At 38.2% G+C, this 24792-nt stretch overlaps 1 protein-coding gene across 1 annotated transcript in view; it reads right to left on the bottom strand.

Annotated features, from left to right (window-relative positions):
* angpt1 (angiopoietin 1) overlaps positions 1 to 23092 on the bottom strand; it is a 79678-nt gene extending 56586 nt beyond the window's left edge. The window contains exon 1 of the mRNA XM_079878125.1: positions 22292 to 23092. Within this exon, the coding sequence (XP_079734251.1) occupies positions 22292 to 22630 (339 nt within the window). The 5' untranslated portion in view covers positions 22631 to 23092. The remainder of the gene's footprint in view (positions 1 to 22291) is intronic.
* Between the last annotated feature and the right edge of the window lie 1700 nt (positions 23093 to 24792).

The raw sequence follows: 24792 nt of genomic DNA, 5'->3' as shown, positions 1-24792 counted from the left end.
ATGTAAAATAGTCAACAGGTTTTTAAAAATTTTTTATAGCTAACGGCATCAATAATATTTGTTAGTTTGTAAGTATTGGTAATAATACAACTGCAATTACTATACATAAATAATAGTGGAGAATAAAACTGTGATTATTGATTGGCTCTTGATAAACTATTGAACGGCAAATTATAAAGATTTGCTTGATTTGACTTTTCAAGAGTATAAATGTATTTGAAATAGAACGATTTAATCAGATGTGAAATTGATATTTTACTCAAGAAAAAAGAGTTACCTTTGTTTGTTCGTTTTTTTCTAATTGTTTTTTAGTTTTTTTCCAGAAAATCTATTATTTTTGTAACTGAATCAACTTTAATTATTATTATTATTATATTATTAATACATTTATATTTATGCTGGCCTAGTTAACTTAGCAGGCGCTTTTATCCAAGAAAGAAACAAAGCAATTCGTCAAGGAGTCAACAATATTCAATATTAAATTTTGTTATAAAAAACAATGGCAGGGTTTATTTAACAACTAGATTAGGAATAATAATGATGATGATGATGATGATACAATCTAACTAGAAGAAATATTCCAGTAAACATGCATACCATAGAGGGTTAAACGTTTGCTTTAGATGATTGTTATTTCATCAAATGAAATATTTCTGATCCCATGCAATATATCAACACATTGCATGTATGCATGTATGTATGTGTGCATATGAAGAAAACTTTAGACGGACTTAGAGGCTTTTGCATCTGAAGTCTTCACACACACACACACACACACACACACACACACACACACACACACACACACACACACACACACACACCCACACAAACACACACACACACACACACACACACACACACACACACACACACACACACACACACACACACACACACGCACACACACACACACTTTTAAAGTCCTTCAGAAAAAAGGAAACACTCCTTCCCAGAGTAGAGGTGAAAAGAGGCTTTGCTCATTTAGAGAGTCATCACAGTCGACCTGCTTAAAGAGCCACTAAATCACCCAGCGGCGCAGAACACCCCGAACTGCTGCTGACACGGGGCTGTAAACGCTCCTGTCTCTGAGAACCACAGGTCAGGTCACATGATGAACACTGAGGTCAGTGAGAACGACTGCGGTGACGTGTTTCTGCTTTATGACAGCGCGTTTATGAGCGTTCAGAGCTCTGCTAATGCTAAAGCAACATCAACTACTATATAAACCAGTGGACAAATGAGTTCTGTGTTTGATGCAACGGATGTAATATTGTACATCATTAAAAGTGTCTTGAAGGACAATGAATATTTAGATGATAAAGTTCTTTTCAAAAATTTTTTTTTTTTCTCAGCAAAGCATTCAATTACACACAGACAGAGAGGTGTGTGTAGAGTAATACACATATATAGCCTATATGAAGTCTCTTCTGCTCAGCAAGGCTGCATTTATTTGATCAAAATTACAGTAAAAACCGTGAAATATTATTAGAATGTAAATTAGCTGTTTTCTAGGTGAATATACAGTAAAGTGTAATATATTCCTGTGATCAAAGCTGAATTTTCAGCATCATTACTCCAGTCTTCAGTGTCACATGATCCTTCAGAAATCACTCTAATATGATGATTTGATGATCAAGAAACATTTATGATTATTATCAGTGTTGAAAATAGTTGTGATGCTTCAGATTTCAGTGGAAACTGTGACTAGTTTTTTTTAGGATTCATGAATAAAAGTATAAAGATAAAGTATAAAAATAAAAGATAAAAGTATTAATTTATTTCAATATATATATTTTTAATATTATATATATATATATATATATATATATATATATATATATATATATATATATATATATATATATATATATATATATATATATAAATACTCTGTACCTGCAAGTCAGTTCAAGCATTAGAACATCATAATGTACAGTATAAATGAGTGTAAGATGTAATCAAAGATAATTCATATATAATAGGAGAAATCAGTAAACACAGTTAAAGGTTCTCTAAGCGATGTTGGGTGACGTCACTTCTTGTTGACGTTCAAAGTATTGTCAAACAAAACGAAGGCTAGCTCGACCCTCCCTCCTCCTCCTCCTCATCCTGAAGCTCAACCTGGTCAAACCTGGCTAATCTCTCCTGTGTTATTCAGCGAGACGCTCAGACGCGTGTGTGTGGCGACGGGAACAGTAAATGCTGCTTGTGTAAATTAGCATCTATGACTATAGTATCTGTAATTAGTGTTAGATTAGCTCTCACTCACAGTGTAATTTAGTGAACACACACAGCTATTATACTCACAGCCATGTGTGTAGAGTTTGTGTAGTCGGACAGAACTAACTCAAGCTTACATTAAATCATACAGATTGCTTCTACACCAAACCTCACAGAGCTTGTTTTGCAGAGGATGTGTGTGTGATGTTGTGTAGCAGAGACGAGTTAGACAGATGTTGTGTAGTAGAGACGAGTTAGACAGATGTTGTGTAGTAGAGACGAGTTAGACAGATGTTGTGTAGTAGAGACTTACAGAGTTAGACAGATGTTGTGTAGAAGAGACTTACAGAGAGTTAGACAGATGTTGTGTAGAAGAGACTTACAGAGAGACAGATGTTGTGTAGACAGATGTTGTGTAGAAGAGACTTACAGAGAGTTAGACAGATGTTGTGTAGCAGAGACTTACAGAGAGTTAGACAGATGTTGTGTAGCAGACTTACAGAGAGTTAGACAGATGTTGTGTAGCAGACTTACAGAGAGTTAGACAGATGTTGTGTAGAAGAGACTTACAGAGAGTTAGACAGATGTTGTGTAGTAGAGACGAGTTAGACAGATGTTGTGTAGCAGAGACTTACAGAGAGTTAGACAGATGTTGTGTAGCAGACTTACAGAGAGTTAGACAGATGTTGTGTAGCAGACTTACAGAGAGTTAGACAGATGTTGTGTAGTAGAGACGAGTTAGACAGCTGTTGTGTAGCAGAGACTAACAGAGAGTTAGACAGATGTTGTGTAGCAGACTTACAGAGAGTTAGACAGATGTTGTGTAGCAGACTTACAGAGAGTTAGACAGATGTTGTGTAGTAGAGACGAGTTAGACAGCTGTTGTGTAGCAGAGACTAACAGAGAGTTAGACAGATGTTGTGTAGCAGAGACTTACAGAGAGTTAGACAGATGTTGTGTAGCAGAGACTAACAGAGAGTTAGACAGATGTTGTGTAGCAGAGACTTACAGAGAGTAAGACAGATGTTGTGTAGAAGAGACTTACAGAGTTAGACAGATGTTGTGTAGAAGAGACTTACAGAGTTAGACAGATGTTGTGTAGAAGAGATTTACAGAGAGTTAGACAGATGTTGTGTAGCAGTGACTTACAGAGAGTGAGACAGATGTTGTGTAGCAGAGACTTACAGAGAGTTAGACAGATGTTGTGTAGAAGAGACTAACAGACTTAGACAGATGTTGTGTAGCAGTGACTTACAGAGAGTTAGACAGATGTTGTGTAGAAGAGACTTACAGAGAGTTAGACAGATGTTGTGTAGAAGAGATTTACAGAGAGTTAGACAGATGTTGTGTAGACAGATGTTGTGTAGCAGTGACTTACAGAGAGTTAGACAGATGTTGTGTAGCAGAGACTTACAGAGAGTTAGACAGATGTTGTGTAGCAGAGACTTACAGAGAGTTAGACAGATGTTGTGTAGCAGTGACTTACAGAGAGTTAGACAGATGTTGTGTAGCAGAGACTTACAGAGAGTTAGACAGATGTTGTGTAGCAGAGACTTACAGAGTTAGACAGATGTTGTGTAGCAGAGACTTACAGAGTTAGACAGATGTTGTGTAGAAGAGATTTACAGAGAGTTAGACAGATGTTGTGTAGCAGTGACTTACAGAGAGTTAGACAGATGTTGTGTAGCAGAGACTTACAGAGTTAGACAGATGTTGTGTAGCAGAGACTTACAGAGTTAGACAGATGTTGTGTAGAAGAGATTTACAGAGAGTTAGACAGATGTTGTGTAGCAGTGACTTACAGAGAGTTAGACAGATGTTGTGTAGCAGAGACTTACAGAGAGTTAGACAGATGTTGTGTAGCAGAGACTTACAGAGAGTTAGACAGATGTTGTGTAGACAGATGTTGTGTAGCAGTGACTTACAGAGAGTTAGACAGATGTTGTGTAGCAGAGACTTACAGAGAGTTAGACAGATGTTGTGTAGCAGAGACTTACAGAGAGTTAGACAGATGTTGTGTAGACAGATGTTGTGTAGCAGAGACTAACAGAGAGTTAGACAGATGTTGAGCTGTAATAGCTAAAGCTCACAGTTAACCTTTACAACCTCAATCCCCGGGGCGAGTTTACAGACGCTCACTCAATCACACACACTACTTTAAGGAACTCTCTCTCTCTCACACACACAATCACACACACACACACACACCCACATGCACACACACACACGTGTGGTGTTTTTAATATGCTTTAAGACAAAGCATGTGTAAATTCATAAGTCGACACCATTGCTGAGTATTTCCTCCTTAAAACTGCAGTGAACCAAAGACAGTCTCAAAAACACGCTTTGAAATCGCTGGTGTTTCTGACGTCACAAACTACCTTGACCAATCAGATCAACGTGTGATCGTCAACCAGTGGATCTCTGAGCTGAGGGAGTGAGTGGAGGCGGGGCTCATTTGCATATTCATAGAACCACACATACTAAATGAGGCAAGGGTGCCGAGTTACATTCAAGATATTTTAAGGCATGAAGAATTTTGTTTAAGGACATTTTTTTTTTTAAATATGTCATTTAGGTGATTAATGATGAGTTTTAAGGGATAAAATGATTGACTACAGGGGGATTTCAGTGCTTTTAAAGTGCATTTGGAGTCTGTCCCAATCCAAGGTCACTGTATATGGAAAAGCTGCATGAACATCATGTTTCTAAGCGTTTTCTTTAGTGTTTTAAGGAAGAAAGAAAGTCATATGAGTTTGTAATAACATAATTTTGAGTGAATTAACCCTTTAAAGGGGACATATCCTTTAATATGGAGCCTTGGACAGCATCCAATCAATCGCCACAGACAGCAAACGGACTGTGATCATTTCACTAAATTATCTATATTTATCGGCACAGTTTGAAGGCTACACGCAATGTAAATCTAAACCAACCATCTTCCAAACAATTTAAAGCATCGCCCGGGCGCCATGGCACAGTCAGCCGCAGTAAAACATTACATTTTGAGATCTGGCATATTCCCAGCTGGAGTTGTTTTGTATTACAAATCCCTGAGATATTTGGTGTATATTTGGGTCCCTCGCTGCAGAGGTTCAGAAAGGCTTGATATTTCAATTCCAATAAAACGAGCTCTCGATTTAATGTGTGATTGTGGAAACCTTTGATTGTTATGTCAGTCGCCTACTAATCTCTGTGTCAGATGTGGTTTGAAACTTTAGATGGAAATCTAAAACACAATATGGATGTTTAAAAGCAATGCACACTGAGGGTTCATGAATGGCAAAATATTAAAGTAAAGGGAAGTGAAGAGGTAAATGTATATGTTAATTGGTTGCACAGAAACACAATATCAAAACAAAATCAACATCGGTCACAGCAGCCGTCGTAATCTAAACATATGACTCGAAATAATGGGAAAAAGAAAAGGAAAAAAGTACTTTACAGAAACAAAATGAGGTTCAGGAAAACATGACTACGTGCCTCAGTGTCTTAATACACATCTAGTACAACATTATATGTCAGAACAATTATAAGTGCACGCCAAAATTACATCTAAAGGATATAAGCACACAGAAGAGTTTTCACAACTGTCTCGCACTATTACCAGTGATCATTGGAAATAAGTTCATCAGTGCTAATGCATTAAAATAGATCATATATATATTCATATATTAGCATAAATATATTAAAGATTGCTTACCAAACAGCATGAACAAACAATGATGCCAAGAGGACGAGAACTGGATCTGCACTGTCTCTGCCAACTAAGGTTTCATAGGGAGGATTGATCTCCTACAAGCACTAGACTGAACTTTGAAGATTAAAGCAACTCATAAATCCATAATATCTTAATCATTGATCACCTTTTGGAAAGCACGAGCGCTCTGTTCTTTCAGCTCATTCATTTTGATCTGTCCAAAGCCACTGTAATTGATACTGATCTATAAATACCACAAACACAGAACGAGAGCCCATCTGATGAGAACGCTGATGTGTTGCACCAAACCCAATAAAACACAGGCAGAAAGGAATTAATATTCGCTATCCCGTCTCGAAAACACGAAGTTCCGTGCGGGACAGAAGAAGATGGAGAGGCTGTTTGCTTTGACTCGGTGAGAGATGAGAAGACGCTTCCAAGAGAAATGTTAGCTTTGTCTTTTTGACTTTGGTAGCGTGAGGGGGAAAAGTGCTTGTTATTATTATCAATTCTCTGTAAATGGATTTTTTTAGTGTCCGTCTAGACAAGCTGTAGAGAGATTATTTAGACTGAACTGGTTCTACTCAATATACTATAAGTGCTGCACGAAGACAAAAACAAGGGTGTTTCATCAACGACAGGCGTTTTTATGCCCCACGGATTCGTTTTTATTGTTATATTTTTATTAAACTTTTCCTTTGCCAACATGGCAACTTTTCCCTACTTTTTAAATGCATTTTATATAGAGTATAGATTTTTACCATGTTACCCAGACCCAGACTTTCAATCTTGAATTATGAAAATTCATCATACTGTAAGAAATCAAATGTCATATGATAATCTAAACCTGCATTATTTATTTATTATATATACACATACTGTATATACAATACATATATACACATATGTACAAATATACAATTATACATATAGTACATATATATATATATATATATATATATATATCACAATAAGTTATTCATCACAATTATATACAGTACTATGTACTATATATATATATATATAAATGTATATAAATGTATCTTTTCTGTAGCTCAAACAGTAGAGTTTTTGCACTTGCAACGCCAAGGTCATGGGTTCGATTCCCAGGGAAAGCAAGAACTGGTAAGAATGTAAAAATGTGTACCTTGAAAATGCAATGTAAGTCGCTTTGGATAAAAAGTGTCTGCCAAATGCATAAATGTAAATGAGTCCACAGGGTCAAAAATGTCCATATTGAAGAAACACCCTTAAAGACCCACGAGTGTAAACCCTGATAACCCTGCAACAGCTTTAAATCTGCTTGTCAGTTTGCAGATATCATATAGCATAAACTCATATTTATGTTCCCTCTGCATTTCTCATGTGAAATCACATTGACAGTGGAGAAATATTTTCCAAATGAGATTGTATATGAATGTATATTTGCTCAAATCCTCAAATTACAGGACTCGTATCTCTTTTGCCCGAGTTGGTTTTTCAAATTACTGTGATTTCCTTGAATTACCCTGATTAATTATGTGTATCTGGATATATGGGAGAGGAAATGTCAGCATTTACCCGACCCTAGAAAAAAAAAGAAGGAAACAACAAACAAACTGTACTGGAAACCAGTGATTTGCCCCATACCAGCCCTACAGCAGACCTCAGGTTTCCCAAAATGAGAACTGATCATGGGAACTTTTCTGCCATGATGGATCACAGGAGGAATGTGACTTTCAATGGCCTGGTAATCCCCCTGGAAACATTCTATACCCCGTTCGGAATCACACAGGGACATTGAGGAACATTATCTCAAAAATGTTTGGAGAGAGGTGTCTATTCCAGATTCTATTTTGGGGAGAACCTTCCCAAAGAATAATTTCCTTTCAAGGATATCCATGCACAATTCAGAGTGTGGTGTGTCTGATGAAGCCCTCATAAATAATCTGACGAGGCTATCAGGACAGTATTAAAGAGGACTTATACTATGCTCTTCTACAAAGTCTTGACGTTGTTTTCAGGCTCTACTAGAACAGGTTTTCCTGCTTGAATGTTGATTATTTTCCTCATATTCTCCATTGTTGCGGCTCCTCTCTTCCCAGTCTGTCAGTAACGCTCTCTTTAGTTCCTGTCTCTATGAAGCCCCTCCTTCTGAAAAGCACACTGTGCTCTGATTGGTCGGCTGGAGCAGTGTGTTGTGATTGGTCGAGCGCTTCGAGTGTGTTTGGGAAATGTCCCGCCCCTTACCATAACCGCCAGTTTAACACACTACTAACTCACTCAACCAGGCCCCGCCCCTTTATTCTGCGCATTAATTATTATAATGAGGAATATTGTGACGTGTTCGTTCCCGGAAGAAACTCAAGACTACAATGGAGGCGTTTCAGGAGTTCAGAAACACTGACACTGATATAGTTAAATGTCTAGACACAGAACTCAGCACTGAACAAAAACTCAAACAGTGAGTGGATTCTAACCTCTGATTGGCCATTGCGTTTTAAAAAAATCATCAGATATGTCTGTAATTGGCTATATTGCTCAATGACGCACAGCAAGTTGTAAATAAAAACCTTTAATGCTCTCCAGACGGCAAACACAAATATGTCTTGGAGCATTTGCCAATTATGTTTCGCCATTGTAAAAAGTGATAACTAAAAAAAAATTTAGGAAACCTGTTGTCTTAAAATTATTACGTAAATAAGCTATTAAGTAATGTGGTATAAAGTAATCCAAATTAAGTCATGTGGAATTGTCAAGTTCACATAACTTATTTTTTTTCACTTAAGCATTAAGTTTATTTACTTGATTAATTTTAAGGCAACGGGTCTACTACATTTGTTTAAGTAAGTGAACTGAACACTTATCTGGCCCTTTGATTCCCCCGGGGCCCTAAGAGGTCGCTTACCTCGCTTATTGCTAACGTCCCCGCTGGATATAGAGAACAACTCCCTGTGGAGCGACTTTGTGTAACTTTGCAGACCACTTTCATGCTCAAACAGCAACACTGTAAAACATCATAATAGGTTGTCTTTATGTCAATGATGTAATTTAACCATATAAAGGAGTTACAACTGCAAGCTCTCGTCCAGCATGGCCCGTTTGCACGTACTCTGGATGCTTCGCGGCCAGAACAACAGTCTCTCACATCGAAAGTTGGCCATGGCGCGCTGATTGCCTCATTTCAGACAGTGGGCAAGGGTGAGGCATCATGGTGCCTCTGTCCTGATCCTTTATAAAAAGACATCAGCAGAACCGGTCCCAGTGGGGAATTACACAGACAGCTAGTGCAGAACTCAAAACAGAAAGCTAGCAGTGTTTTTGGGTACAAATTGGATGGACGGCATTTAATCTGCCCTGTTGAGCTTGGCATGGAGTGTATCTGCCCATATAACAGATGTGTTTGCTGTGGAAATGCTGTATGAATGTGCTCACTGCAATTTGACACATGGTAAACTAGAAAATTTACAGCATTTTAACACAATGTACTGGCAGTTCTGAGAGGCGTCATGTGGCTGCCAAGGTATTTAGGCAAATGTGAAAGAAGACATGCTGAACTTGGTTGTCGGTTTGTAATTCCAAACATAATAACTAAGTTAATCACAAGAAAACCAAACAGACAATCCTCTGCTGTCTCGGAGATATCCCACCAAATCACACAGAGACAAGATGGGGGACTTTATTTTTAGCAGAAAGGATCATTCTGAAGACTGTAAAAAAACAAAGTAAAATAAATTGTAGTTATTTATTTATCTTTATTTATTTACTAATGTATTTGTATTATATTTTATATTGTATTATATAGTATATTAATATATACATTTAATTAAAATCAATATATATGTAGTTCATCTGGTTCATTTAATTTTTTTTTTTTTTTTTTTTTTTTTTTTTGCTAGTAGAAGTTCTGAATGGCTGTTGACTTAAAAATGTTGAAGATAAATTGGTCGGTGAGTGAAAAAGTTCATTTCAAACCCTGTATATATATATATATATATATATATATATATATATATATACATATTATTCAAAAGTAATATATATTATTCAAAAATAATGCATTAAAAATAAAAAATATATAAAAAAAGTAAAAAATGTATTCAAAAATAACATTCTAAAAGCATATATATATATATATATATATATATATATATATATACACTGTAAAAAATTTCTAACCCTCCCAAATCAAAAATTTCAAGTGACCGATAACATCTAAATTTTTCAATTGGCCCAAGTGAAATTCTGTAAATTTCAATTGGCCCAAGTGAAAATCTGTATATTTAATTTTATAATTTACAGAATTTCACTTGGGCCAATTGAAAAATTTAGATGTTATCGGTCACTTGAAATTTTTGATTTGGGAGGGTTAGAAATTTTTTACAGTGTATATATATATATATATATAAGCATTTTGATAAATATCCAATTTTCCCCTTCTTTCCCCCTGGATTTTCTGTTTTTGGCATAATTTTTGATGGGGACAAAACAATGGCATATCAATGGTCTGATAACTCATTTATTAGTTTTATCTATAAATGTGCATATAATTGTGCATGCAGAAAGAGAAAAGCATCAAAAAAGAGAAAACAGGCCAGAGATGACAGGTTCTTACGGACGGCCCGGCACAGACGGGGACTTGCTGCCTCGCTCATGGGATTGTGTTGTCACACTATTCAACGCTGTATAATTCAGAGGCCTCTTTTGTGTCTGTGCAAGTTGTTTTGTGGCCGAGCAGAGGGAGGGAAGAGGGGAGAAGAAAGGATACGAAAATAGAGTGACGGGAGGAAAGTGTGAGGGAGTAAGAGAAAGACTTCTGCATTGGTAGACAAGGCTATAAATAAGTCGTATAAGAGAAAACGATTAAAACCAGATCTATCCACGCAAGCCTCATGCTCTTAAACAGCTATTAGTGTGTCTCTGTGTATGTTGCTTGATGAGATGAGCACAGGAACAGATCTGTAAATGACATGCCTGTGTCAAAACGCTGATACACAGAAAATCAGTCTTATAGACACAAGCCAGAGATCCATTCACACACACGCACACACACTCTTCACTCAGTAATGCATTCTCCTCATGCATTTTAAGAGGAGTGCAGAACAAGATGGCTTCCTGCCAATGTCTGATGGTTGACATCTACGCTTTTAATATTCTTTTATCTCGACTGACTTTAAGTTTTGTTGAATTATTGACCTCATGAAATGGCCTGACTAGCACAGTTTTCTCTTGACATTTCCTGTTGACATATTTCCTGTTGAAAAGGTTGTCCATCTTTTTTAAATACCCAACAGGCTTTACACTAGGGCTGGGCAATATGGCAAAACATATTATCACAGTATTTCTTTCCATATCATTCATTACCAATATTTATCACAATATTCACTTACCATTAACAGGGAGGGAAATGTGGAAGGAAACCTTGAGACCATTGTGCATGGTGATACTTGTCAAAAATGCCAGATTACACTTTTAAAATTCAAGTCCCCCTGTGGTGAAAATCCAGCTTTTAATGTAGTTTATATGTCTACAGTATGTGTAACAAACCATGTGTAAATTCATAAGTCAACACCATTGCTGAGTATTTTCTCCTTAAAATTGCAGTGAATCAAAGACAAAGAAATCAAAGATCTCAAAAACACTGTTTGAAAATGCTAGACTGTCCCATTTGACAACACTCGGTTCCACCTTCACGGATTTTGAGGGATACAGCCTCTGAATGGAAACCAGCTAATTTTTATTTCATCCCAAGAGGTGATTAAAATGCACTGTGAACTTCTGAGTCAAGACCTTACCTATGCAGTTAGTGCTTTAAAGTGCCTCCATCACAAGGGTAATTGAACGTAAATTACACAGAGTTTCTACTTCTTGAGGCCATAGCTGTTTTCCCCCTCTGATGGCATAATGTGGAACGATCTTTGACCCGCTACTATTAACCACTGGTTCAGGTTGCTTTCAGATTGATGAGAGTGAGGGAGGAGGTGAGCAGCTTTATATCGCCGTCTTCAGCAATTATATACAGGCCGTCCTGACAGACACACGGTTGGTATGAGGTGGAATGTGAGAAGCTGGACGAGGCCCAGAAATGAGGCCCAGGCATGAGGCCCAGACGAGAGGCCCAGAAATGAGGCCCAGGCATGAGGCCCAGACGAGAGGCCCAGACAAGAGACAGACACAAGGCCCTGACACGAAGCCCAGACACAAGGTCCAGACGAGGCCCAGGCGAGGCCCAGACGAGGCCCAGACGAGAGGCCCAGACATGAGGCCCAGACAAGAGGCCCAGGCGAGAGGCCCACACGAGGCCCAGACACGAGGCCCAGATGAGGCCCAGACACAAGGCAGACATGAGGCCCACACGAGGCCCACACGAGGCCCAGACACAAGGCCCAGACACAAGGCCCAGACGCGAGGCCCAGACGCGAGGCCCAGACGCGAGGCCCAGACACGAGGCCCACACAAGGCCCACACGAGGCCCAGACACAAGGCAGACACGAGGCCCAGACGCGAGGCCCAGACACGAGGCCCACACGAGGCCCAGACACAAGGCAGACACGAGGCCCAGACGCGAGGCCCAGACACGAGGCCCACAAGAGGCCCAGACACAAGGCAGACACAAGGCAGACACAAGGCAGACACGAGGCCCAGACGGGGCCCAGACATGATGCTAGCCATTGTTCAGACGAGACCCAGAGGGGCTGAGGGTGTCACGTCGTTTGTGGCTGAAAACCACTAAACCAAAAAAGCAGACATAATATCCAACCACATGCTGCTTAGGTATGAGGCAACCGTTTGTTTCTTGTCCCTCCGTTAAAAACAGTTATTGAAAATCAGGACTTGATGATAACAGAGAAAATGTCTGCAAACATGCTGATACTCTGCAAATAATTTTTTAAAGGATTAGTTCAATCCCAAAATTCTGTTATCAGTTAATCACCTCTATGTCGTTCCAAACTCCTGTGAAACACAAAAAGAGAAATTTAAAGAATTCTGCTGGTGGCTTTTTTCCATGCAAACGCACTGAAGCTTCAAAAAGGCCTGCTTTCTCTTTTTTGATGCATTTTTTCTGCATGCACAATTGCATGTACTTTTATAGATAAAACTAATAAATGAGTTATCAGACCATTACTATGCCATTGTTTTGTCCCCATAAAAAATGATGCCAAAAACAGAAAATCACGGTGGAAATAAGGGGAAAATTGTATATTTATAGACATGTTTTATAGTCTTATGCACCACTGAAGTAAAAAGTGGTGCACTGCAAAAAAATGATGTTCGTCCTCAGTATTTTTGTCTTGTTTTCCAGTACAAATATGTAAACGCTCTAAAATCAAAATACATCTAGATAAGCAAAATGACTTGAGATATTAAGTATTGTTTTCTGAAAATATTGTTGTGCTTAAAACAAAAACAAATATCTTTCAGTGGAGTCAGAAAAAAATAATCTAGTTTTTCCTTTGAATTAATTTTATATTTCTGACTCCACTGACAGATATTTGTTCTTGTTTTAAATACAAATGCTCTTCATTTCTGATGCTTTTTTCCCCAGAAAACTATGCTTAATATCTTAAGTAATTCTGCTTCTCCAGTAAATGTATCTTGATTTAAGAATTTTTAGATATTTTAAATGAAAAGCAAGTCAACATATTAAGCAAGAACAATTTTTTTACAGCGTGTCGGGAACAGACTGAAATTTTAGTTGATATATAATAAATGATTCAGTCATGTTAACAGCTCTCTGGACGACAAGCTTATTGGCAAATCGCTTAAATCGCAGTGTGTTTCTAACACAATAATTTGGTATGATTTCAAAATAATCCAAACAAGTCATATGGACCACAAATACAGTTTCAAAGTCTATTTTCCCATGGGCATGAAAAGTTCAATTCTCCTTTTGTGTTTCACAGAAGAAAGCCATACAGGTTTAGACTGTAAAACAAAATGATATGATCAATAAGTCATGTATGCTTGTGTTTTTATCATGTTTTTAATAATGTAATGAATTTCAACTTAAGTTATACAAAATTCAACTACTGTATGCAAGATTTTTTTTCAAATGACTTGAACAGAAAATTTGATTAAACTAAATTTAAGGCACAATCTGAACAGAACAGAATTGATAGATGAAGTGTCTCTTTGAGGTTTGAAAACAACTATAAACTATCTGACAGTTTAAGAAGACCTCGGCTAAGCTTGCAGACCAATATATTGTTTTAATGGAGAACATAATGCAAGATTGGCGTCAAGATTGGAGATCATTAAAAAATATCAGTGAAAAAAACCCTGATAAAACAAACTACTCCTCGAGTTCTGGCAGGGAGAAGCAAGACCTGTGGCTCGGATACAGCACAAGTGTTACAAAAACCTTCATGTGAGAATGATAAGAGAAAATATAACTCATCCAAATACTCTGCTTCACACACACACACACACACACACACACACACACACACACACACATACATTTTTGATTTCCCGTTCTTTCTCGACTCTGTCCTCTGTGCTTTCCCACAGGGAGGGCAACATTAACGCTCATTACTTATCTCCCTCTCTTTATTCAACAGTTTTGCAGTTCGGCACAAGAGTCATCCATAGCACTCTTTCATCCACAAATCTGATGCTTTGATTTGATTTCATGGAAAAGCTGATGTATTTAAACACTATTAAAGCTGAAATATTGGCTAACAGGGACCGGAGAAGACTTCTCTCTTGGGTTTATTAGTGTCAGAAGGTTCTGATTATAACGAACGAGTGGATAAAATAGGAAAGGAAATATACAGATGTGCTTTGTATCAATGTGTATTTAAGATATGATATGCGTTTAGGATTATTCTAGAACATTTTCAATTATTCAAACTGTTGAATTGCATTTATAAAATTAATGAGGAGCCAAACCTAACTGGAATATGGAAAAACATCTTGTGATTTCTGAAATCACACACTTGCATTTCAAAATGTTATTACGTTTAATGTCAAATACTGAAAAGACCCAAGGTTAATCATACAAAGTTAAAAAGAAGAAAATCTCAGAGTACGGAGAAAAGAAAAAGCCCAGGTTTGAAAGATGTCCATGTCTATTTCTGGTTCAAAACAAATTGAACAAAAGTTATATTTTAATAAAAAAATTAAAGTGATATTTTTTAATGCCAACAATAACAGCGTTTTCCAAAGAAAATACTCCAGGGCAACGCAAATGCCAAAAAATACAACAAAATATTCTAATTTTTATTCAGCACACATTCACTTGTAGCCTGAGGAATTTCCCCCCCAAAAGCCCAACACACCTAACGTAAATAAAATGACAATTAAATTCACATTAATCCTAAAGCGAGCTGCACCAGAGGACGATTTATTAAAGTCACAGACTGAAATCTGAGCGCATAAATACATTAGGCTGCCTACAGTGAGGCGGGAGAGAGTTTACAAAATTAGGAAGACGTTAAGTGGCGTATTGGTTTGAGTTTCGGGGTGTAGATTTCAGGAAGTTTCTCTGCTCTTTATCAAACAGACATGGCAGAGTGAGCTTAATGACCCAGATGAAATACAGCTTGGGGAAAATTGCTTCAAAAATAGCATGGATCATCAAGACAGACTAAATTATTTTTTGCTGAAAAAAATATTTGTTTAAAAAAAAAAAAAAGGTGACGGCATGTATTGGTTTTAATTCACCCATTTTAAGGTGTTCACTTGTGGTTTCACCTCTCACAGGTATTAAAGAGGACGCTAGTGTGTAATTTTGCTGTTTGAGCCTGAAAAAGCTCTGCAAAGATCCGAGATAATTCTCTATATCAGTGTCAGTGTTTTGAACTCCCTGAAACGCCTCCATTGTAGTCTTGAGTTTCTTCCGGGAACGAACACTTCACAATATTCCTCATTTAAATAATTAATGCGCAGAATAAAGGGGCGGGGCCTGGTTGAGTTAGTTAGTAGTGTGTTAAACTGGCGGTTATGGTAAGGGGCGGGACATTTCCCAAACACACTCGAAGCGCTCGACCAATCACAACACACTGCTCCAGCCGACCAATCAGAGCACAGTGTGCTTTTCAGAAGGAGGGGCTTCATAGAGACAGGAAGTAAACAGAGCGTTACTGACAGACTGGGAAGAGAGGAGCCGCAACAATGGAGAATATGAGGAGAATAATCAACATTCAAGCCGGAAAACCTGTTCTAGTAGAGCCTGAAAACAACATCAAGACTTTAAAAATGTGTCTAATATGACCTCTTTAAAATTGAAGCAGTGACGTCTCCCTGTGGTGCTCAGATAAATGTGGCACGGTTGCGTGTAAAAGCTATGAAACAGGAAGGAAGAGCTTTTTGGTCAGTTAAATGAACGTTCATCCAGCTTGTTGCTTTTGGCTGCTTCTATCAGCAAAACAAACTCTGATACAAAGGAAGTCACCCTTAAAATAGCTCAGCCCTGCTTGGGCTTCATAGACACGCTGTGTGGCCGAGTGAGGGTTCAGTCTTCATGAATACCATCAGTGACGGAAACCCTCTCGAGCGTCGGGATTAACCTCTCCGCTTTACTCTAGTCGAGGGTCGAGCAGAACAATGGTGAATTTCACAGGGTCTGGGTTTGAATGTGTGCTTTAAATCTAAAGTGCTGCTTGGCAAGACGCACTATCCTCAGAAACATGAGCTCGGAAAAAGTTCTCTTTGAACACGGAGTGTGAAGATCCATCACTTCCAGTCCCCTGACGACTCGCACATGTGACATGGCAGAAGCTTGAGCTTTTTCCAAAACGGACCTCGAGCCCTACTGACAGACTGAATTCCTTTAAATAGGTCATTTATGCCCTTTTCAAAGTCTACTAGAACAGGCTTTCCTGCTTGAATGTTGATTATTCTCCTCATATTCTCCATTGTTGCGGCTCCTCTCTTCCCAGTCTGTCAGTAACGCTCTGTTTACTTCCTGTCTCTATGAAGCCCCTCCTTCTGAAAAGCACACTGTGCTCTGATTGGTCGGCTGGAGCAGTGTGTTGTGATTGGTCGAGCGCTTTGAGTGTGTTTGGGAAATGTCCCGCCCCTTACCATAACCACCAGTTTAACACACTACTAACTAACTCAACCAGGCCCCGCCCCTTTATTCTGCGCATGAATTATTATAATGAGGAATATTGTGACGTGTTCGTTCCCGGAAGAAACTCAAGACTACAATGGAGGCGTTTCAGGAGTTCAGAAACACTGACACTGATTTGGTCCTTATAAATGTCTTTCCTGATCAACTTAATGCATCCTTGCTGAATAAAAGTATTAATTTCTTTCAAAGCAAAGTCCTTTGACTTTGATTATATGAAGAAGAACGGCCAGAACATTGTGTTTCACAGAAGAACGAAAGTCCTACGGGATTGGAATGACATGAGGTTGAGAAATGATTAGATATCCAAGAAACTGGCTAATACCCTTAAAAGCATCCCTTCATGATACCCCTGATAGTTTAAGTATTTGAGATTAGCTAGCAACGTCCACAAGAGGCTAGTTTCCTGTAACAAATGATTAAAGATCACAGTCAATCCACAACAGTATCCATGCCTGCTTCTGGGATAATCCCTGGACAAACAGAAGCCACCTTTGACTGGACAGGAATGTTATCGGGATACGCTCTTCCCCCGTCCCAGATGAATTCCTCAGTAAACGAGTGATCGACCCCACACAGACCCTCCACACCTCAGCAACACTCACTATCTGCAGTCTTTCATCAGCCGAGGCTCGAGCGCGATCGAGAAGCACTCCTCAGTCACGGCTCGCTGGATGAAGACAGATAGACCAGCGAAGACACTTCATCTTCTGTCGGGTGAAATATGTTAAATGCATCCTCATGTTCCCCGAGCACAATTATCCTGAAGGAGAACTGCACCTCAATCCACTAGAGTAAGCTTTCCGGTGACACTTTACAATCGGGTTTCATTTGTTAGCATTAGTTAATGTATTAAGGCGAGACACCCCAGGTGAATAGGGTAAAAGAATAATCTAATAAATATCACCATACTTCACCAGTTGATTGATTGCATTTATAATAGCAACAAAAAAAAATGTATGACAAGTTATGTTTAAATATGCAAATGAGGTGTTGTCTAATTTGCATACATTTCTAGAAAAAAAGTCGAATTTTCGCCATTTGTTTAGGAATAAAATGTCGTATAAAATCAGGAAAATTATATATGAACAACCCCCCTTTGTAAAAACCTTCATAATATAGATAAGAATAAAACTGTAAATAAGTTTGGTGTGTGTAAGAGATTTCTGGCTCAATGTAGTAGGAAAAACTCATTTAGAGAAACCGGCCTTTAAAGATATATACTGTAATCTACAGATGCAAATAGATAAAGTGCTCTAAAAGATACCGTTAAAAGTGCATTTTGGATGTTTTCTGTCCACAATTGACAGATGCATGGAAAATCTCGCCTTAACTAACATGAACTAACCATGAGCAATACATTTGTTACAGTATTTATTAAAGTTTGTTAATGTTAGTTCATAAAAATACAGCTGTTCTTTGTTAGTTGACAGCTAAATGTTCACAAATACAACCTTTGATTTGAATACTGTATTAGTAAATGTTGAAATTAACATTAACTAAGATTAATAAATGCTGTAGAAGTATTGTTCATTCTTAGTTCATGTTAACTAGTTAAATAATGTTAACTAATGAACCATGTTACAAGCTTTTCTTCTTCTATACCCGTCCTGTTATATTTCAATGTGACTTAAGTAGAGCTACCGAACAAGACAACTTCTCTCTGCCATGATCTATTAGCATCGTCTAATCGCCGCTATGTTTTTTCCAGCATAAAGTACATCAGTGAGGAGGAAAAGTGGCATTACTAATGTTAGCAGATGTGCTTATACTCCTCTCACTATATTTTATGATAAGCCAGTTACTCACTGGTGTAGAATTCAGACTGTATGAACTGCCAGACGGCTTTCTTATGAACTCTGACACGCTAAAATGTTCAAGTACGTCTTTTGATAGCATGCATGTCCTGGTAAAAAGGCTTTTTATTTTTCTTGCTTTCATGCTTTTGTTTTTTAACCATTGCAGCATAATATTATTTCAGCTGAAATGCAGCCAAAAGAGATTTCGTATTCATATAAGTGTCTGGAAATACTAATCTGGGGCTGTTCTACATCCATCAGCATAATTAAGTTGGACTGGCGCAGCAAAATGAAGAAGAGAATGGAAATGCTGAGAAAAGCACGTGGGATTTGATCGTTTGGAAGGAACGCTTTAGATCAATTATGATTCCGTTCATGTTGCAGCCATAACTCCTGCTTAAAAACATCATGCTAGATTATTGTTTTAAAAAGGACTGGGCCACCCAATCTATCATTACATAACATTGAGTCATCACGTCAATTCAACAACAATGAGCAGAGCATAAAACAGGTTACACTATATATATATATATATACACACACATACATACATACATACACACACCCTTCATTTAATCCATCATATTTTAAAAGTGCGTTTTGTTTTATGAAAATAACCAGATGGATTCTAATCTCAGACACTCGCAAGTTCCCAATATTGATAAATATGAGTGTGTTTTAGATATAGCTTGTTTGTCTAATGAAACTGACGAAGACAATGTTAGATTAGTTTGCCATGCCAAGAAACGTTTGCTTGTTTCTGTCGGTGTTTCTGCTTTAGAAGCAATTATCATTAATAATTTGTTGACTGGCCGGTCTAGTCAACCCATTATAATTGAACTATAATTATAATTATAGCGAAATAAAAATTAAATAATGAAGTAATTTAAATTATCATCAGCGTTTTATCTATTATACAGGAATGTATAAAATTACTACACAAATGCATGCAGCTATCTAAACAAATTACACTATTTTAAAATAAATAAATAAATCTACAAGTGAGGTCCAAATGTCTGAGAGCACTAATGATAAAAAAGTTTTAATTTTATCGTTTTTAATCATTTACATATTCATTTTAATAAATGGAATAACATTAATTTGGTCTCAGCTTTCTGGACATTTAATAAATATGATTATTACTGTTATTATCATGGTAACACTTTACAGTAAAGTTCATTAGTTAACATTACTTAATGTATTAACTAACATAAACTAACAATGAGCAATACAGTATTTATTAATCTTTGTTAATGTTAGTTAATAAAAATCCAGCTGTTCATTGTTTGTTCATGTTAGTTCACCTAATGTTCACAAATACAACCTTTGATTTTAATAACGTATTAGTAAATGTTGAAATTAATATTAACTAAGATTAATAAATGCTGTAGAAGTATTGTTCATTCTTAGTTCATGTTAACTAAGGTAGTTAACTAATGTTAACTAATGAACCTTATTGTATTATTAATATTATTATTATTCAATTCAATTCAGTTCATTTATTTGTATGTCCACATTACAATTTAGAGTTATCTGTTATCAAGTTATACATTTCAGAAATGTACATATACAAATCAGAGTTAGCTAAAAATTTATTAATTTAAACAATGTAATAATTTAAGGCAGAAACAATGAGCTCATTGAAGTAATGAATATGTGTTTGTTTACAAAAAGTACTCATTATGTTTTAATCAAATATAGTCATTAGTAATTTAGTGTGTGTAAAAATATTTTTGTTCCCATTAAAATACAATTCCCATCAACTTTGCTTCAAGGTTATGAAAAACAAAAGCAAAACCCTCTCAATCATGTGTTACGGAGTGTTGAACAAGCTGACGCTTTTAGAAAGCTTTAGACAGTGTTCTGTTCTCTGGCAGGACAGCTAAAGTTAAAGTTAAAGTTTAGCCCATGTTTGAAGATCCTCCTCGCTCTTCCTTCAAACGCTCCCGGGGGTCCGGCTGACTTCCGGCCGACTTCCGGTCATTAAAGAGACAGCGCATCGACTACCATCTGTGAGACTGACAGCTCGACGTGTGGAGTCCACCTGAACATCTGTGAAAGCCGCCAGACGCCGGTGGAGCGAGACACTCCCGAGCACAGCGACCGTGTTGATGTAAATCAGCTTTCTGACAGCTAAAGTGCCCAGCGTAAGGCTTTTAATAAGACAGGTCTGTTATTGTAAAAGCTCGTTCTCTGCCTTGTTGCAAAACCCGCAGTGCAGTGACCATAAAACTCGTCCTTACAATCTGCCATCTGAACATCGGCCAAGAGCGCAGCGCAGAGAAAACATCTGAGAAGTTTCACTGTTGTCTAAACAACTCTAGACGACGATCGAGCGGCCGAAGTGCTGAGCGTCAGGAAGAAGCGCTGATCCATGTCGGATTTACACTCGTAAACACTTCCGACAGATACACAGAACGATAGAGCGATAGACAGAACGATAGAGCGATAGACAGACAGACGGATGGATAGACAGATTGACGGAACAATAGATGGAATGATAAAACGACAGACAGACAGATGATAGATAGATAGATAGATAGATAGATAGATAGATAGATAGATAGATAGATAGATAGATAGATAGATAGATAGATAGATAGATAGATAGATAGATAGATAGATAAACAGACAGACAGACAGACAGACAGATAGATAGACAGAATGATAGAACGATAGACAGAACGATAGAACAATAGATAGATGAATAGATAGACAGATTGACGGAATAATAGATGGAATGATAAACGACAGACAGATGATAGATAGATAGATAGATAGATAGATAGATAGATAGATAGATAGATAGATAGATAGATAGATAGATAGATAGATAGATAGATAGATAGATAGATAGATAGATAGATAGATAGATAGACAGACAGATAGATAGATAGATAGATAGACAGACAGATAGATAGATAGATAGATAGATAGATAGATAGATAGATAGATAGATAGACAGACATACGATAGATAGACTGATAGATAGATGATAGATAGATAGATAGATAGATAGATAGATAGATAGACAGACAGACAGACAGACAGATAGACAGATAGACAGATAGACAGATAGACAGATAGACAGACAGACGATAGATAGATAGATAGATAGATAGATAGATAGATAGATAGATAGATAGATAGATAGATAGATAGATAGATAGATAGATAGATAGATAGATAGATAGATAGATAGATAGATGGAATCTATATTTAAAAGTGCTATCTAAAATGTAATAAATCTTGAGGGTTAACATGTAAAATCATACTATTTTATTTAATTTTTCTTCAAAAAATAAGTAAAAATGTAAGCACTGAATATCTGTGAGCTGTGCCTGTAATCGTCTCACCGCTGCTTTAGACTTTAGCTTTAGTTCTGACGCGCACATCCAAAGTCTGAGTCTTCACACACCAAGCTCTACTCTTTAAAAACACTGTATTAACACACACTCCTCTTTCCTCTCCATGAATATCAGAGTGTACTCGCGCGCACAGATGCCGATCCCTCACCTTCTGCAGCCACTGTGTGTAGTTCTCCATGACGTGCTCCAGCTGCTGGATCTTCTGGCTGGAGAACTCGTCCTCGGCTTGAGGAGCGTCTCGCTGGAGAGCGTTGGCGTTGTACGGCGTTCCCGTTTTAAACTCTCGACAAGCTCCCGCGTCGTTCTCCGGGAGGATGAAGGTGTAACTGCACTGTCCGTGTTGGATCCGGTGGTGTTTCCGACTGCTGTTGCTTCTCCCCGTGGAGCTTCTGAGTCCTTCCTCTGCTCCTCGTCTCTGATCGGCTCCTGCACAGTCTGAGAGAGCCAGCAGCGCTGCCAGACACACACACCGCCACACACACCACATGGCCGGAGCTGGAGGAGTGTGTTCAAGGGTTCGCTCGGGTCCTTTAGTCCGGAGTCAGGTGGAGTCAGTGCGAGGAGAGATGTTCACGTCTCTGGACCGGCGCCTGGAGGTCATTATTGATCCGGTCACCTGCTCAAAACACTCTAATAGTCACAGTTCTTGGGGAAAACTGAAGCTTTGAGAAACTGTGTGTGAAACGCAGTCATGAAGAACGCATGAAGATGTGGTCTGGAGCTGTCAGACCTCCCCTGGCGCTCTCTCTGTGTTTGCTCTGTGTGTGTGACCGTGCGACTCAATGACTTTGCTCTGGGTTTCTAGCATGCTCTGCGCCGGCCCCTCGCAGTGACTGGAGAGGAATGTGTGCGTGTACGTGTGTGTGTGTGTGAGAGAGAGAGAGAGAGAGAGAGAGAGAGAGAGAGAGAGAGAGAGAGAGAGAGAGAGAGAGCGAGAGAGAGAGAGAGAGAGAGAGAAAAGGAAAGTGAAGCGTAGCGGGACCCCAGCGAAGAGGATGTTCTCAGTGCTTGAGGATCGTTTTACAAGCGGTCTGACCCTGTGTTTGTGTAGTAGCCCTGCCTCCTGTAACACACACACACACGCACACACACAGACACACACACGCACCCACGCACGCATGCACACACACACACACACACACATTTAGTGGACAGCAGATCAACTTTTACACTATATTTTCACAATGAATTTGGTTGCATTAAAGGGATAGTTCACACGGAATTGTTATCATTTATGCATTCTCATGTTTTCCATAGTATGTTTTTTCCCCATAAAACACAAAAAGAAAAGTTTAGCAGAAATGTCCATTGCCTTAAAATAAAAGTGAATTATGACCATAGCTGTCAAAGTATGTTCAGAGATTAAACACTCATTCTGAAAAGTTTTCTTTCTGAACTCATATAAAGCTAAGATGTGGCTTCAAAAGATTTGGAATATAGTAGCGATGTAACATGGATTGTTTATGTATATATATATATAGAAAGTGCAGCATGAACATTTTTCAAAACTTTAATTTTGTGTTTTATAGAAGTCAGGTTTCAGTAAAAATAATTGACAAATACTGTACAAAATAAATGATGGATGGGTGGGTGGGTGGATAGAACGATACATATATAGATAGAAAGATAAATAGACAGACAGAGAGAGAGAGAGAGAGAGAGAGAGAGAGAGAAAGAGAGAGAGAAAGAGAGAGAGGGGGGAGAGAGATACAGTAGATAGATACAGTAGACAGATAGATAGATAGATAGATAGATAGATAGATAGATAGATAGATAGATAGATAGATAGATAGATAGATAGATAGATAGATAGATAGATAGATAGATAGATAGATAGATAGATCAACACATGGAATGTGACATTGTGAAACTCTGCTCCAATCAGAAACACAAGCCTGTATTTCACGGCATCAACCTCGTTTCCATAAAAACAAACCAGAGTCCAGAACCGAGTCCAGAACCGAGTCCAGAGCCGAGTCCAGAGCCGAGCCCAGAGCTGAGTCCACCGAGTCCAGAACCGAGTCTAGAACCGAGTCCAGAGCTGAGTCTACAGAGTCCAGAACCGAGTCTAGAACCGAGTCCAGAACCGAGTCCAGAACTGTCCTAATGGAGGAGCTTCATCATCAGAGGAGAAGCGGAGCAGCCGTCGTTTATTCTGACCCTGGATCAGCTTTCCCCATTCAGACTCCAACCAACTATTGTGAGATAAACACAAAGAGCTGCTCTCAAACCGCAACCCAACAGTTGGCAGGAGACTGTGCTTGGAGACAGGAGGTCAAAGGTCAAGTTCCAATTAAAGCCCCTCACCCCCTACTATGGCAACCTAGCTGGCAGATGAAGACTGAACGCTCTTTACTACACTGAGTATGAGACAATGACTCAGTAATCCTCCTCCTCCTCCTCTTCCTCGTGGTTACAGGCGCCCCAAGATAACGAGCCCAGAATAACACTGAGTCGTCTTAACTTAAAAAGCATGAGTAAACATTTCTCTGAAATCTGACGCCACACCCCCGTATCTAAACTATAGGCGTCTGTTTGAGAACCATATAAGCAGCTAAATAAATGAATTTCAGATTAGAATGATGACTGTTAAAAAAAAATGATCAAATATAGTAAATTTAGAACTATTTTTATCTGGTGACCCAAAAA

This window comes from Squalius cephalus (genome assembly GCF_949319135.1).
Source record: "Squalius cephalus genome assembly, chromosome: 8".
Lineage (NCBI taxonomy): Eukaryota > Metazoa > Chordata > Actinopteri > Cypriniformes > Leuciscidae > Squalius > Squalius cephalus.
This window is presented reverse-complemented; position numbering and strand designations above follow the sequence as displayed.